Source organism: Excalfactoria chinensis, chromosome Z, assembly GCF_039878825.1.
Source record: "Excalfactoria chinensis isolate bCotChi1 chromosome Z, bCotChi1.hap2, whole genome shotgun sequence".
Taxonomy (NCBI): Eukaryota; Metazoa; Chordata; class Aves; order Galliformes; family Phasianidae; genus Excalfactoria; species Excalfactoria chinensis.
The window spans coordinates 6,635,727-6,648,497 of record NC_092857.1 but is presented as its reverse complement, the minus strand read 5'-3'; the positions used below and the strand labels follow the sequence as shown (position 1 = coordinate 6,648,497).

Below are 12,771 nucleotides of genomic sequence, written 5' to 3'. Positions count from 1 at the left end.
AAACCTGCACAAACAAAACATGGAGTTTCCTACAGCTGATCATGTGTGTGCCATGGTCAGTCTGGCTGACAGATAACAGCCTGGTATTTGTACCAGAGACTTTCCTTAGGGCTTCTAGGCAGACAAGAGGACTATAATTTTGGCATTTCCCTCTGTCAGATTCAGTAAACTAAATACAGATGGTATTTCCTCTGAGCTGGTCACCTACTACAGTTGATGCAATAACAGGCAGAAGGGTTTAGGCCAAGATTCATCTCTCCCTTCTGTACCCAATTGCCTCTGGGCAGATGAATTGCAGCTTTGTTTCTCCCTACTAACTGCATTCAGAGCCCTGGGTGATCTGTTCTGCTGCACACAGTGACACAGTCAGGTGAAATCACTCCCACCCCTCACTTGGCCCTCAGCAGATATTTTTGGATGACAGTTTCCAACCATTTAAAATAAAAGTATTAATCTTTTTTATTGCTGTTGTTGTTGTTGTTTGCATTTTACCTGCACTAAGAGAGACGCAGGGTTGTATCTACACAATGTTGTCTTGCCAGTGGTAGTACAAATGACTGTGCTGCTTCAAAGACAATCCCCATTTTGCACTCAGCAGAGCTAAGCAATCACTTGTGACATTATTTACGGCTTATGCAACTTCTATTCCTGCTTACAGATGTCACTAAGATGTTCACTGTTAACTCCACAGTGGCAGGTGCTCTTCCTGGTTTGCAAATGGTGTTTGACTTCTTGTCTATTCAGAGGGCTTAAAGTTTGCACAGGAAGATGCATGTTGGGAGACTCTACCTTGATACATGCATGCCACTTACTGCAGTACAATGCCGTGCATGCACTTCTGTTGCAGATCTTCAGAAAGAAGATATTTTCTCTCTTGGTGTGGGAAGAGCAAGATATTCCTAACCTTCTTATTATTGCTTCTTAATACTGTGCAAGGACTGCAGCTTAAAGCCTGGTGTGCTTCAGAAAAGCATTCAGAAAACTGGTCGTATTCCCATTGAGACTCAGGAGCTTGAGGAGCAAAGAGGTTAATTTTAGCTTAGGGTTAAAAAGCTAATGCAGAAAAAATAAGGTAGTAATTAAGGCTCTTAACTGTGTTTTGGGAAACTAGGTTCAGTTGCTTCTGGGATAGCGAGAATCCTGCAGGGAAAAGCCACCCATTTCTTTAATGCTCAGTGCTCTGGGGACACCAGAGTTGTCCTGGAGATCTGAAAAACCCCCTAGCATGGTGATCAATTGAGCTGAGGACCTGTACCTCATGACCCGGAGGACACACACATCACTACAGCTTTCACAGCCACTTCATAGGGTCCATCTGGATGTCTTCCAGGGCTGGAAGCAGTTTAGCATCCCAAACCTGAATGCAGACACAAACCCCGGCTAACTGGCTGAAGAGGGGACACCAACACTAACAAACAGACATCACAGCCCTTTGTGACACTCCTGTCACCTTTCTGCTTTCATGTTTCCCATTCATGCCTTGAAGATGTAGTCCTTCCCTATTATGTCTAAGGAACTCAAGGATAAAAGCACCAAAGGAGAAGGACAGCAGGACCTCCTCAGACCATCTTCTGGTGGTTATAGCGTAGCCAAGTGCAGCAGCACTGTGGAGGTTGGAAGATGGAAACTCCCTCGCCCTGAAAGAAGCTGATGAGAAAGATCTCAAGTCCTGCGAGGGTCACTAGTCTTTCTTATAAAGCCACCAAGGCAATCCCAAGTGAGCTCAAACAAAAGTCACCCCTCTCCTTCCCCAGCTCCCCATAAAGACAAATGTCCCATCCACTCTCTTTTCACTTTGAAAGAGGCCCAGTGTATGATCCCAGTTAATAAAGCTGTAGAAAGTGAGGCAGTGACCCCACCAGAGGCAAATCAATAGCAGCAGGGCCCCTGGGTATTGTGTACTTTAAAATATGCCATTTGAAATGCAGATTTTCCCTGCCTGAGCTGGGGCCACAGAGCACTAATCAGAAAGGCAGCAGCCTTATTATCTTTGGCTGTTCCAAAGGGATGGAAGGGAGATATTCCTTTCCTCAGCTGAAAGGATGCATTTCCTTTTCTTCTCTTACTTCCTTGGCGTGATCTTTGCCTCAGCATTTAGAGCTTTTTCCCATCTGATTTTATGGATTCATTCCACAAAATTCCTCCAATCAGGCTATTACTTATTGCTCAAATATTTATCTTCTGAGGAGACCAGGAGATGTTACCAGACTGGTTGATGCATAGAAACAGCAGGCTGCAGTGTCAATCCCAGGGCTTGAGAATCAATGAGACAGCTGAAGAGACACTGGTAAGGCCATACAGGCATAAAGAGGAGTCATGGCAAGGTGGGAGGATTCACCCCATATGATTTTTGCTACCTCAAACAGAGGTGGCTGAACTGCTGTCAGTGGATGGATAGATACCTCCACAGGGTTTTCCCTTGTATCCTACCCTAGGAGATTTAGATGAAAAATAAAGAAGGATGCAGCCTTGCAGCACAGCTGCACCAAAGCAAGAGGTTACCAGTGCTAACAAGTGTGGCAGTCTCTCAGTCTCTTGCTGCAACCTGTGCCCCAGGACAGACAGATGCCTGACGCCACCAAGCATAAGCTCTTGGATATCAGCAGAGCATAAAACATGCAGCACAGAAACAAAGTGCATGCTGCCAGTTTCCTTCCAGAAGTAGGCCCTTGTGTGGTCACTATCAGTCTAGAGGAATGTATGGAGATGTGTGGTCAGAGGTGGTGGTGGGCATGAGAATGGCACCTCTGGTTTGAGTGGCTGTTAGACAGGAGGGTTGTGAAGCTGCGCTTACTTAAGGAAAAATCATCCCTTCTCTACGGGAGCCACATATGCATGGAGAGATGAGATGACTTCCTCAAGGCTAAAAGCTCCTTCCAGTGATAGCACAAGGATGCTCAACTCAACCTTTCCCAGACCCCAAAGGAAACAAATGTGAAGCTGAAGGTAGGGGAGAAGAAGGATTATCTGTGGAACACTGTTGTTGAAGTAGCATGATCATTGCCCTTGGCAAAGGCTTTCTCTGAATGATCTGATGACCTTCTCTCTCTCTTTTTTTTTTTCCTATCCCTGCCTCTGAATCACCTGACATTTTGTCTGACTTTTCATATTCTTCATTCTGTAATAATAATAAAAGTAATAACAGCATCCTACGCTTCTCACCTCTAATGATCTATACAAACACTTAGCTAATTAATCCTTGTGATATCCCTGTGATAGAAAGAGGTAAATAAAGCGATCAATCAAGCAGTAAGAAGACTCATATTTGGTGAAATCACAGAACTGATAAATCCATGACTTCTTTATCTATCTGGTCATTGGAAAAACATCTGGAAGCCTTCAAACAAACTTCAGATATTCTGAGAAAGTTCAGAAGAGTCCTGCCTTTTAAAAACTTATTCCCAGAAATATATATATGTATTATTTACATTTTATTAAGATAAAAACAAACAAACAAAATAAAGTGCAACATCTGGATTCACGTGTCTTAGTGTTTTTCATACTGATACACGATCGTTTGGATTTGTAACTTCAGAGAACTGTGGAAAAAAAAAAAAAAAGAAACTGAACAAAATATAAAAGTACACGCAGCCCAGATCTGCAGATGGCCATGTCATGGTTCATTCCCTGCTGCTCAATTTATCTGAATTACCAGGGAAATGACAATCAGATATGAAGTATTCATCCTGCTAAAAAGTACCATGGGTTCAAAATAGCTTCCTCTTCTGGAATGAATCAGAATAACAGGTTTGCATAACTGGCAGTATTTACCAAACATATGACCTTATTTTGGTCACTGAAATATAATAACAATTATACATAGAAGATTGTCAATCTATGTAAAGTAATTTTTCCATGTTTTTTAAGGGATAGATGATTTCATTTAAATATCTTTTCAAATTAATTTTACACCGTGTATTGAAAAAATGATCAAAAAATGATTCTTCCCTCCAGCACCTCCTCAGATCATTCATGAGAATGCCCTTTCATTTCCTTGGGAGCTTAAGCAGGGTGGTTGAGGTGGGCGGCTGGGCTGTAATGGACATCGCAGGATGACTGCTGCCACACCATCCTGAGGTAAGCACTGTGCTGGATGTGCCCGGACTCCTTGCAGTTGCTTTCTGCAGTTCAGGAGCTGCAGCCACTTGCACTTGTTCAGAGTGAGGGGAGCTGGGATTTACTGAAGGGAAAGGATTTGTTCCAGGCCAAAGAGCAAATGTTACTATTAACTGTGCTTCCCCTGTCCCCAGTCTGTCCATTTCCACTCACTGAATCTCTGCCTGTCCCCTGCTGCAGGAAGCAATCAGTCCCACAGCTGGAATTGGGCCAGGAGACCGTAGCTAACACTCCCACCCCATTTTTTATGTAAACTTGATTTATGACTTTGATCTTATTTTAAATAATTTAAAAATTAAATAATTTATACATTATCTGTCATTTTCCAAGGCTCCTTCCTTTGTTCTTGGTGTTCGCTTCTCTGTTCCCATCTCCCCGACCCTTTTTGGTCTCTGCATGTTTCCTTTTGTTCATGGTGGGTCAACAGTGACTGAAGACAGCTGCTAAGTGCTTGCTATTTCCTTCACAGAAAGAAGAGTTGGAGGAACTTTTGCATATTTGGGCTTGGACTATATGACTACAATTCATAGTCAGGTTTTATTTAATCTGCTCGTGATTTCAGGATTGGCCACCCTATGGAGTCTGAGAAGATGCTTTGTGCCAGTTGCAGAATGTGCCTCATCTGGCAGCAGAGCAAAGCTGGTGCCAGTCAGCATCAGCCTCTTCCACAGGCTGAGTTCAGACATGTACCTCAAGCTGGCCTCAGTGAGACTACAGAAACAGTTACCTACACCCAGCTGATGTCGATCCACAGTAATATGACATAAAAAGGGCTGGTGCCCTAAACAAGAGTGAGCTAAAATAATTAATTGCCTCATAAAAAAAAAGAGAAGCTAGATGAATATGTGAAGATATTGCTGGGGGATAAAAAACAACCCAAACAAACTGAAACAAATTAGTAAAGGGGCTCTGGGAGCTTTGGGGAGCCATGAAAGCTGACTTGCTCTGAGCTGCATACAGAAGAGGTGAGCTGGGTCTGGTGTGATTTTCTGCATTACTGAAACAGCTCACGGAGTTTGTGCCAAGCTTTGTCCTGTTGGTTGTGGGTTGTTTGTTTGTTTTTTTCCAGGCGGCACATGATGGGGAGGCAAAAAAAAACACACACATAGAGGAGGAGAATCCCCTTTGCTTCCTGATTTTGTTGCATCTGAAGCTGAGGCCATATGGCTGCTGAACCTGAGGACTAGTGGCGTGGCTGACACAAGGCCGTTGCTGCTATCAAGGTTAAGGTTGCTTAAGCTGGGGCTTGGCAAAGAGCAGCAGTGGGGAGTGAACCATGACATGGCCATTTGCTGAGCTGCAAAAGAAGGAACTTAAAGAGGAGCTTGGGCCCAGAACAGTCTTGGTAGCACGCTAACAACTGTCAGTCAAATACTGATGGACTGAGACCCCTGCCACTTCTCCCCAGTGATGCTGCTTAATTTGTAAATCTAGAGCTGCCTGGTAATATCTCAAACAACTGCACCATGAGGGTTTCTGCTGCACTGGTCACACTGACACATGGAAGCCTTTTTGTATGAGCTAATTCAGCTCCAGTGATGTGAATGGGCAGAGGGTGCCTCTCTGGGGAGGTGCCCAGTGCCCTGGGACAATGCAGCTTCCTCCATGGGAACAGCCATTAGAAACTGTTTGTTAACAGTAGGACTGCTTCGGAACTCTTTTATGGTGATGTCAGTCACTGCTGGGCTGCAGTGGGATATCTGGAAGGACATGGTAAGACTACAGTTCAGAAAGCCTATGTCTCGTGGTATTCCTGGCTATACTGCAAAGCACTGAGGCAGTTCTTAAACTTGCGCTGTCATCAGGTCTGTGTGTGAAAACCCACAGAGGAATGGCATGAGAGAGAGCCACGTCCCTGAGGGAGACTGGAAAATAAACAAATCTGGTCATCATCTTCACTTGTAGATGGGGACATAAGTCTAGGAAGTCAAATGACTCCCCCAAGGTCACTCGAGTTGCTGGTGGCAGTGGCATCAGCTGTCACCACTGTCCTGCACTTGTGTTTCCACAGTTTCATTTTCCCTTTTCTTGACTTGCCTTAGCTCTTAAACTTCAGTTTGGGCTGAATAAAACTGCCCCCCACCCCCCCAGTCACTCTCTCACTATCGATCTCTCCATCTCCTGCTGGCATTTACAAGGTGCCAATCATCCTGATATCTAAGAGCCAGCAGTCCAAGGTGGATTAATCGGGACCGAGGGAACGTCACACAGCCCTGGCTCTCCCTTCCTTTCCTTCCGTGTGAGACTGTGAGATGAAGCAGATAGGGAGAGACATAGATAGGGATGCTGATTGAGAGACAGCATCTGAGCACGCTCTGGGTGTACAGGCACCACAAAGAAATGTGATCCCATCATTTAGAAAGCTCTGAAGTCCCCAGGGTAATTGGTATCACTAGCTTGTCATATCCAATGATCCAAGATCTGAAATTTATTCTTTCCCCCTTATTTGCATACTTACCAGCAGAGAAAAAAAAAAAGAAAAAAAGAAAAAAAAGAAAAAAAAAAAGAATATGGGTCCAGTACTGTTTTCACAGAAATCAATAGGAAAAATATTCATTGGTTTCAAGGGAAGCAGGAGCCAACACAGGAATTGCTCTCAGTCTTTCTTCAGAGATAAAACCTCACTCAAGCACCTATCCTCAAAATGTCCTGTATTGTCTAGTGAGAAATAGATGGAAGAACTTTTGTGGTATAAAGGTGCAGAGCTCATCCTCTTTTGTATCCCTATAACTCTGGGCTGACTCTTTTATAACGGCAATTATAAGAATTACTCTAGATTAAAAATGAATGTAGCTAAGAGCGCAGTTAAGAGGAGATGTCCAGAGTATGAGGGCAGGAGTGTCCTTATTACCTTTCCAGCCGCCTGATCAATGTCTGTAGTGTAATTCTGCAGTCACATCTTCTGCCTGACAGCCTCTGCTGATGTGTGTCCTCAGCTGCCCATGAGTTCCCCTCCTGTTTATTCCCTTGGTACATGGGGGAGCAAGTGCTGCACCCACCTGACAGGCTGCTGGCCACTGGCCAGGGCTTGTTTGGGATTTACTGTCTTTTTCCCTTTTCTACAGCCTTGTTCGGATAGGAGGGCAATTAAACACAGCTGGGATAGGGAGGGGATAGCTCTTTAGACTGTGAGGAGGAGAGCAGGGAACCAAGGAAGAGGTAGATGAGGCCTCTATTGTCTTTGAGAATAACAAAACAAACAGGGAAAAAATAGAAGAAAAAAAATGAAATTGCTTAATGAGAGAATTAAAAAAGTTCAGGGTAGTAACAGGAAAGTGGAATCATCTGTGAAGCTCCTACGTATGTCCTCGTGATTGTGCATGGCCCACATGAGGGCTACGCTGAGCTGTACCAAGTGCTCAGCAAAGCAGCACATGGCACTCAGGAAATGATGGATATTTGTAGGATCTCTATTTAAAAAAAAAAAAAAAAGAACGTGTGGATGGGATGGGGAATCCATGATGCCAGTTTATGAGGATTAAATATACAGACAACACAGCCTGGCACTGTGATCAATGTGGCAGAGGGACTACAGGTACACTGGAGAGATTCCTGAGTTGGACCTGTATTACCTAAGGCAAGTCTCTCTGATTAAGGAAGATATTATTTTGCAAAATGGGTTTCTTGCTCACATTTCCAGTATAGAGCACAAGAGGGTCATATTTTATCACCAGATGGATGAAACATCTAGGTATACTTTTGCTGCCTGCAAATGCTTCTATTTAATCATCTGTGCCAGAAAAGGTATCCAGAGTCACCTGATTGTGTTGTATCTGCCTGCTGCAGGTATCACCTTGCTTTTCTCTGAAGTATGTGACAAAGGGACCATGTTACCAAGTTACTTGTCTTGTGGCTCCCTGTTAATTATAGCCTAAGTAAAGCCACTTATGCTACAGGCATCAAATCCATAATTATGCCCAGAGCACAGCTCCTTGTTCAGTCATGGGTTGTCCCAGAGGTGCAGGGGTCAGGCTAGGAATGGATACCTGATACTACAGTACTGTTTTGAATAGCTGAAGTGTTTTCCCAGTGTGCTTAAATCATATTGTTTTGAGGAGTCAACACTGTATGATCCCACAAGAAGTGTCTTGCACAGGCCTGGTTATTGGTTCCTCCTCCACTTGTCAGTTCTCTGCTCACTTGTGTTTTTGTGCAATCTGGGTGCTTTCCCTGTTGCTGTAAACATGCAGAGAGCCAATGTCAATACTTACTGCCTGTGCATAGGCGCCATATGCTCCAAACTGGATGGCCATGGGGTTGAACATGCCCATTTGTCCTGCCATTTGCTGCATGCGCCTCATTGTACGCTCCTTGTCTGTATCTGCAAACTTCACCACCAGGCTTGAAGAGGCTCCCTGCAGGACAGAAAACAAAAGAGATGTAGAAAAGAATTAGCCAGGAGATACACACTGGCTCATGCAATCCATATATCACATATAGATTTGGTAGTGTAGGATCCTGCTGACACTGATGTTTTTTCCACACAACCTCTCTGGCCTACTGGATGGGGTTTTTCACAAGAGGCTGACAGTATAGGAAGGGAAGGACTCTGGAGGGAAAACAGCTGAGTCCAGTTGTTCCTGCTTTCCTCCAAAGTTCACACTTGCAGGCTTTAATAAATACTGTCTCTGCAAAAGCTGTTGCTTTATTCTTTCAACCTTTAGAAAATCTTCTGGCCTGTTAGCTCTCATCAGTGGATGAGGACCTGGACTGGTGCAGGAAAAAGTAGAAGTCTTTGATGGATGCATGTTGTGGGACTTTGAACTGACTTACTTTGATGGGCTTTGTTAGCTCTGTGCATTCTAGACCCCTGAGCCAAATCATCCTTCCATACTGTGCTGTGTTGCAACCTCCATGTTCAGTGAGAAAGCCCTGTTCTTAGAGACAAGGATCAGTTTTCTGGATGGGACATAAGTCCCATCAACAAGCAGTGTCTATTCAGCACTGTTAAATCCAGGCCAGTTCACAATATTTGGGTTCTGTCTGCAGGCAGTGCTAGTGCAAAGCTACTGATGATCATCGAAACTGGCTACAGAAGCCTGTGAAAAATGTAGAGCTTTTGGGAATGAACAAAATCCCTCACCTTCTCAAAATGAGATGAAAGAACAGTAACTGCAACTCTCAAACTTCTGGTAGGAGTTGGAGATGGGAAGAAATAGATCTGCCTAGGAAGGCAGGCACTGATATTGTTTTGGCTGGTTTCAAGGACTTCCTCACTTCATGGGTTGCTTGATTTCCTACACTGTGGTCCCCCTGGGGGAAGACAGATGCGGGGAAGGGGGATCTGGCAGCAGCCCTGACAGCAGGCAGACAGTTGCCTCAGGAGCTGGGCTGCCACCAGGTCTGGGGAGATGGGCAGGTGAGCTGTCAGGAGACTGACAAAAGAGCAGCTGAAATCACTGCGCTCCCATGGTACACTTCCCTTTTGACACACTGGTATTCACTGATGGAAATACAGTCAGCAAGGAGATCGCCAGCTCAGCCACTGGCTGTGGCAATGGGGGAACACCAGCTATGTGCCAGAGAAGCTCATCTAGGGCATAGTGCCCTTTTTTGTCTGGCGGAGTGGGATCATGTGGGGCTGCACAGAGAGAGTGTAGTTAACTTTCTTACCTACACATCTATGTACCTGCATACAGTCTTGGGGAAAGCAGAGCTTGTCTGTATCAAACCGTAAATAGTTCAGTAAACTACAGCTACAGACCTACATATATGTAAGTTCAAGTTTTGCATATTCAGTAGCCTCTCCAGATCCTCAGTTATGAATAACAGGTTGAGGAATTAACTTGCTGAAACATAAAACAATCTAAGGCCACACAATGAGCGATGTTCCCCTGGATTAGCAGCCTGCTCCAGGAAGAAGTGATTTTCATTGGCACAGAATCTTTCTTTTTGACCTGTTACTCTTTCTCTAATAAATCTATAACCCACTTGAACAATGTGGTGAAGAACAAGGGGCTGAAAGAAGTGCTTCAGGAAAACAAAGGTAGGGAGAGATGAATGCGCTATTCAAGGGTGGAGAGCAGTCTTCAGAAGTTATTATGAGAGCAAAACAGAACACAGGGGTGAAGGGAGAAGAAAAAGAAAGCCAGCCAAGATTTTTCTGCATTTCTGCTCAAGGCTGGGCAACTTTTCATTTTTTTTTTACATCAGATGATGTAGTTATCGATCCTTCCCCAAATCACACTCTTAATTGCAGCTCATCGACAAATGAATATTTTAATGCATACATTTCCTCCTAATTATCACCTGGACCAGTCCTTAATTAGATTTCAACACTCATTTAATTAACTGTGATCCAAGAGACTGTTTGGTAACCTGAATCTAATGATTTAAACCTATTTGTAGCTGTATTGGAGGGAGGCAATGGTCCACAGCAGATTGGGCTGTTCGAAGCTGCTGCTGTACAGCAGAGCTGCAGCACGGTCAGCACAAAGGAACATGGAGGATTTTTGGACTGAGTAAGGGGAATAAGTATTTACCTCTGCAAATGGGTTTTGCAAATGGAACTTTCTCTAGTTAACAGGATGGAGAAATATAAATAAGTTGGTGTTTTGTTTGTTTGTTTGTTTGTTTTGTTTTTTTTCCCTTTTCTTTCTATCTCTGTTTGTTCTGGAAGTCTTTTGGCTAGAGACATACCTCAGGAAATTGCTGATCCCTCACATTTTTGAAAGCCAAGCTATTACTGTAGATGGCATCATGAAAATATCGGTAACCTCCATATGAAGTTCTTGCCCCTGGAGTGTTCTTCGCTCCTGATGTGAGCTGTAGTGACTGCACAGCAGCCGTTTGACCCAATGGGATCTAAGACTGCCTCTTATGAGATGTTTTTCTGGGTTGCCTGTCACAGCAGGGCTTCGGGCCTCTTTGAACACCACTATCATAAACACAGGGTGGAAAGGCCATTGGCAAACAGAAACAAGTTACAGCATGCAACTAAGAGTAGAAAAAGGAGCATTTCTATAGAGCATGCTGCAATGAGGTGCACGCATATGCAGTTAAAGACATGTAGCCAATAGAGATGCTGCTCTGCTCTTGAATATTATGATTGACTTTGGGTTTGATGTTTCTGTATCTGATCTGTCATGTGCAGCCCTTTCACATGGCCTGAAGGAAATCTGCCAGTGAACTCTATCAGGCCACGCATCGCAGGACTTTTAGCAACAGAGACAAACAACGCTTTTCTTCTAACAGAGCTGGAAGACTACTTTCTACTCCAGTGACTCCCCATAATCCACTGGATAACGTTAGAAATATCACAGAATGGGCCCAATTTTCAACCAGAGTAGAAACTGCAGAGCCCTTCGTATGGACTATTTATTGCTTCCGTGAGCAGTTAAACCATTGTGTAAATCAGCTGTTGTCCGCTGACAAAGGCAATAGGTCCTGTCTGCTTGGCCATTTATCAGTAATACAGAAGCTTCCCCCTTGCATTCCAGTTGTTGTACTGGACACCACATTTCCACAACCCCCATAAGAGTTACGATAGGTAAGTCAACGTTGCTTGAAATATACTTTGAGAGTTGTGTTAATCTGCATTTTACCAAGGAAAAGACCTGTTTATTTCTCTGCCTTGCAGAGCCACAGTCAAAAGAGCCTATTATGAAAGTGAGCATTCCTGCTGGTACCTCTGCAATAGGCTACTTGGATTTGTCATTTATCTCCTTTCCCATCAAATCAACCTCCTTTTTTCAAGTGCTTTGATATCTACTGATGAAAAGAATAATATAAGGGCTAAGTATTATTATGCTTTCCCAATTTTCTCCTGGGCCAGCAACTCTACTTAATATGACTATCTTACTTCTTGTCCCCCTCCCGTGTGTGGTAATGAATTGCTCCCCTTACTCAGCAGTCAGATGTTCTCTAGGCTGGCAGGGTGAGGAAAAAGATGGAGGAAAAATCACCCGGCACCACACTCACTTTGTAATCCCTAATCAGAGTCCTCTGTGGGAAAAACTAATTTCCCAGCCTGTCTTGACTTGTGAAATAAAGTCATTCTTGAAAATGGGAACTTGACAGGTCACTTGTGAAATTTCATATTCAACTAAAAATAAAATATCCATCCATTGATATTTCATTTAAAGGCAAAGGAAAAGCAAATCTTTTCCCTGGTTGTTGGGACTGGTTCCCATTAGTTATGGCTCTCCAAATGGAGAGTGTACACAAATTATCTACAATGTTTTCAGCAAACCAAATAATGCTGCACAGCATGAGGGAACACTGCTTTCCCTAGGACAATATTCATTGGAGAAGATTTGTGAAAATGTTTCCTTGCAGAATGTATGCCTGAGTCTTCTTTACCTGCCAGCTCTATGTGTCTTTTCTGACTCAGATTACCTACCTCTAGAAATGGTTAGACATCTTTTATTCGCTAAACTGATGAATTTGGACCCAATTCACCAAAGCCATTCAGATCATGCTTTGCTTTAAGCTTAATTAATGGCTCACCGGAGGTAGGCACGTAAGCACCTTGATACTATGGAGGTTCCACATAAGCTCTTTACTGCAGGAATGTCCATCTCATAGAAATGAACTTTTATCTCATGATTGGCTCAAATTGTGTCATTTAGAGGTTTTGGGCCAAAGAAAATTGAAAAGGGCTTGTTATATTAAAATTCCAGTGAATAAAGAGTCAGAGCTCTGATTGTGTAGGTA

At 43.6% G+C, this 12,771-nt stretch overlaps 1 protein-coding gene across 14 annotated transcripts in view; it reads right to left on the bottom strand.

Annotated features, from left to right (window-relative positions):
* CELF4 (CUGBP Elav-like family member 4) overlaps positions 1–12,771 on the bottom strand; it is a 716,695-nt gene that overhangs the window by 76,285 nt on the left and 627,639 nt on the right. For all 14 annotated transcript variants that reach the window (XR_011905957.1, XR_011905956.1, XM_072358990.1 and 11 more), the window contains exon 6: positions 8,328–8,471. Coding sequence is in view for 12 of the 14 variants with exons in the window: in XM_072358990.1 (XP_072215091.1) it covers positions 8,328–8,471 (144 nt within the window). In the remaining 2 variants the exon portion in view is untranslated. The remainder of the gene's footprint in view (positions 1–8,327; positions 8,472–12,771) is intronic.